This window comes from Papilio polytes, unplaced genomic scaffold (genome assembly GCF_000836215.1).
Source record: "Papilio polytes unplaced genomic scaffold, Ppol_1.0 DF824225.1, whole genome shotgun sequence".
In the NCBI taxonomy this organism is placed as follows: Eukaryota; Metazoa; Arthropoda; class Insecta; order Lepidoptera; family Papilionidae; genus Papilio; species Papilio polytes.
The window spans coordinates 363-2481 of NW_013524979.1; the positions used below are offsets into that span (position 1 = coordinate 363).

The 2119-nt window shown below is 34.1% G+C and overlaps 1 protein-coding gene across 1 annotated transcript in view; it reads right to left on the reverse strand.

Annotated features, from left to right (window-relative positions):
- Nucleotides 1-1801: 1801 nt before the first annotated feature.
- Nucleotides 1802-2119, reverse strand: part of LOC106110374 (regulation of nuclear pre-mRNA domain-containing protein 2) — a 3631-nt gene continuing 3313 nt past the window's right edge. The window contains exon 6 of the mRNA XM_013292198.1: nt 1802-1843. Coding sequence (XP_013147652.1) covers nt 1802-1843 — 42 coding nt within the window. The remainder of the gene's footprint in view (nt 1844-2119) is intronic.

Sequence of the window (2119 nt, forward strand, 5' to 3'; positions counted from 1 at the left end):
TGAACCCACCGAAATGGAAAGCGACCACTGCCCATAGACGTCCGCAATTGCAGATGCGTTGCCTACCCTTCATTGACGGAGGAGTAGATGCACATAAAGGGGGATATTTCCCCTTCCTACGCGTCTCTTCCACCATCAAATCCACTTAGATAATTAATTAATTTGATGACATTTAATTAATGATAATTTGGAGGACAAAAATACTACAGGAGTAGAATAAGGAGGAAGACGAAGAGTATTGAAATGTTTAACGCAAAACATGCATTTCTTACATATTTTTAATTACATAGGATTACGTTATTAAGACATTTCACGATTCAAAGGTTTTTTTCAAAGATGATACTTTGAAAACATGTTGTTGCAAATGTTTCGGCAATGGAAACGCAAAGGTTTAACAATGAACACATAAAATATATACCTGTGTTATTTTCCGTTGTAGTAAGATTAGTTTCATTTGGTGCTAATGTTTTCAAAAAGTCACTTATATTAAAATCTTGCTTCTCACTTGACCTGTTGTTTATAACTTCTATTTTGTTTGCTAAAAAATTGCATTAAATTTAAATAATACCTACTTTTCATCATCTTATTAAAAACGAACTTATAAGAACGTCGGTGGCTCGGTGGTTTAAGCACTTCACTTATAAACTACAAGTCTTGGGTTCGAATCCCGCCGTGTACCAATGTGATTTTCGATTTTTCGAATTTTCATAGGTACATAATTTACCCGGCTTTCTTACGGTGAAGGAAAACATCGTGATGCCTGCACTCATCGGCGAAGTAATTCAAAGATATGTGTGAAGACCACCAACCCGCAGTGGGTTAGCGTGGTAGACTATGACCTAGTCACCCTTACTTAGGGTAGGCTCTGAGCCCCTCGGTGGGGACCTGTAGCGAGCTGGTGATGATGATGATGATAACCTTATTATTTACCCGAATGAAAAAGATATATTATTTGCATTTATGTAAGTTTTTTAATATAAATGGTTTTGTATGTAAATTCCAGTGTAACTGCCTATAGCCTAAACCAATTTTTACAAATAAGGTGTCATTTGATTGCACAATGGCACCAAACACATATAGTGCATGAAAAAAATTAAAAATTAGAATGCCAGGATGCAATTTTTTTAATCTTAATAAATCCAAGACAATTTATCTATCTATACTTCTATATTATTATAATAAAGCGTAAACACATACTTCTTTGTTGCCTAAGATGTCAGGAATTACAACATATTTTTGAATAATCCTCTTTTTAATAAAAAGCCCTACATTTTTACGCCGTTAAACTTAAGGGGTAAATATTTTGGATAAAAACCCTAATGTGGAAAGAGACCATAAGTTGCTGCCAACATCAAGGAAGCAAGATTGCCAAGTTTTGTCATGTCATGTCATTTTGACATTTGTAATTGATACTTTGACAAATGTGAACAATAAAATGAAATTTTTATAATTTCATGCGGATGAAGTCGCACGAGAACAGCTAGTTATTTAATATACTTACAATTATTAAGCTCGTCTGAGGTATTAAAGAGTGACAGAGGATTCTCCGACGTTAAGAACGACGATAATCCCAGATTATACAAAGATCCGTCCGCTGCCAACGATGTGTTGAATGTTCTGTCTATATTGTATGATACTGAAAAACATATAATATATTAAATTAACTAAAAGATTTCGTATTAAGTTGTTTCTGTTTTTATATTTTAAACTATCAGTACTGCACTCAAATTCCTTTAATGTTAATTAGTAATGTATTTTTAAGTAACCAATTATTGGTTTTGAATGTGCCAGTTTTGCTATATTAAGCGAATGTCCCACTAGTGGCTGACAGAGGCTCAGATAGCTTAAAAATGACGTTACGGTCAGATAAGGGAACAAAATCCGATATTCCCATCACATATGTTACAAGTTCGATCAGACAATATACAATTTGGGGGGCAGGCTCTAAATTTCATCTTATCTTAGTAATCTTACTAATATTACAAATGCGAAAGTTGCGATGGATGGATGGATTTTTGTAAGAGTTTGTAGCCTTAACTGCTGAATGAATCTTGATGAAATTTGGCATAGACGTAGAGGATAGTCTGGAAGCATGCATAGGCTACTCAAATTGTTTTTT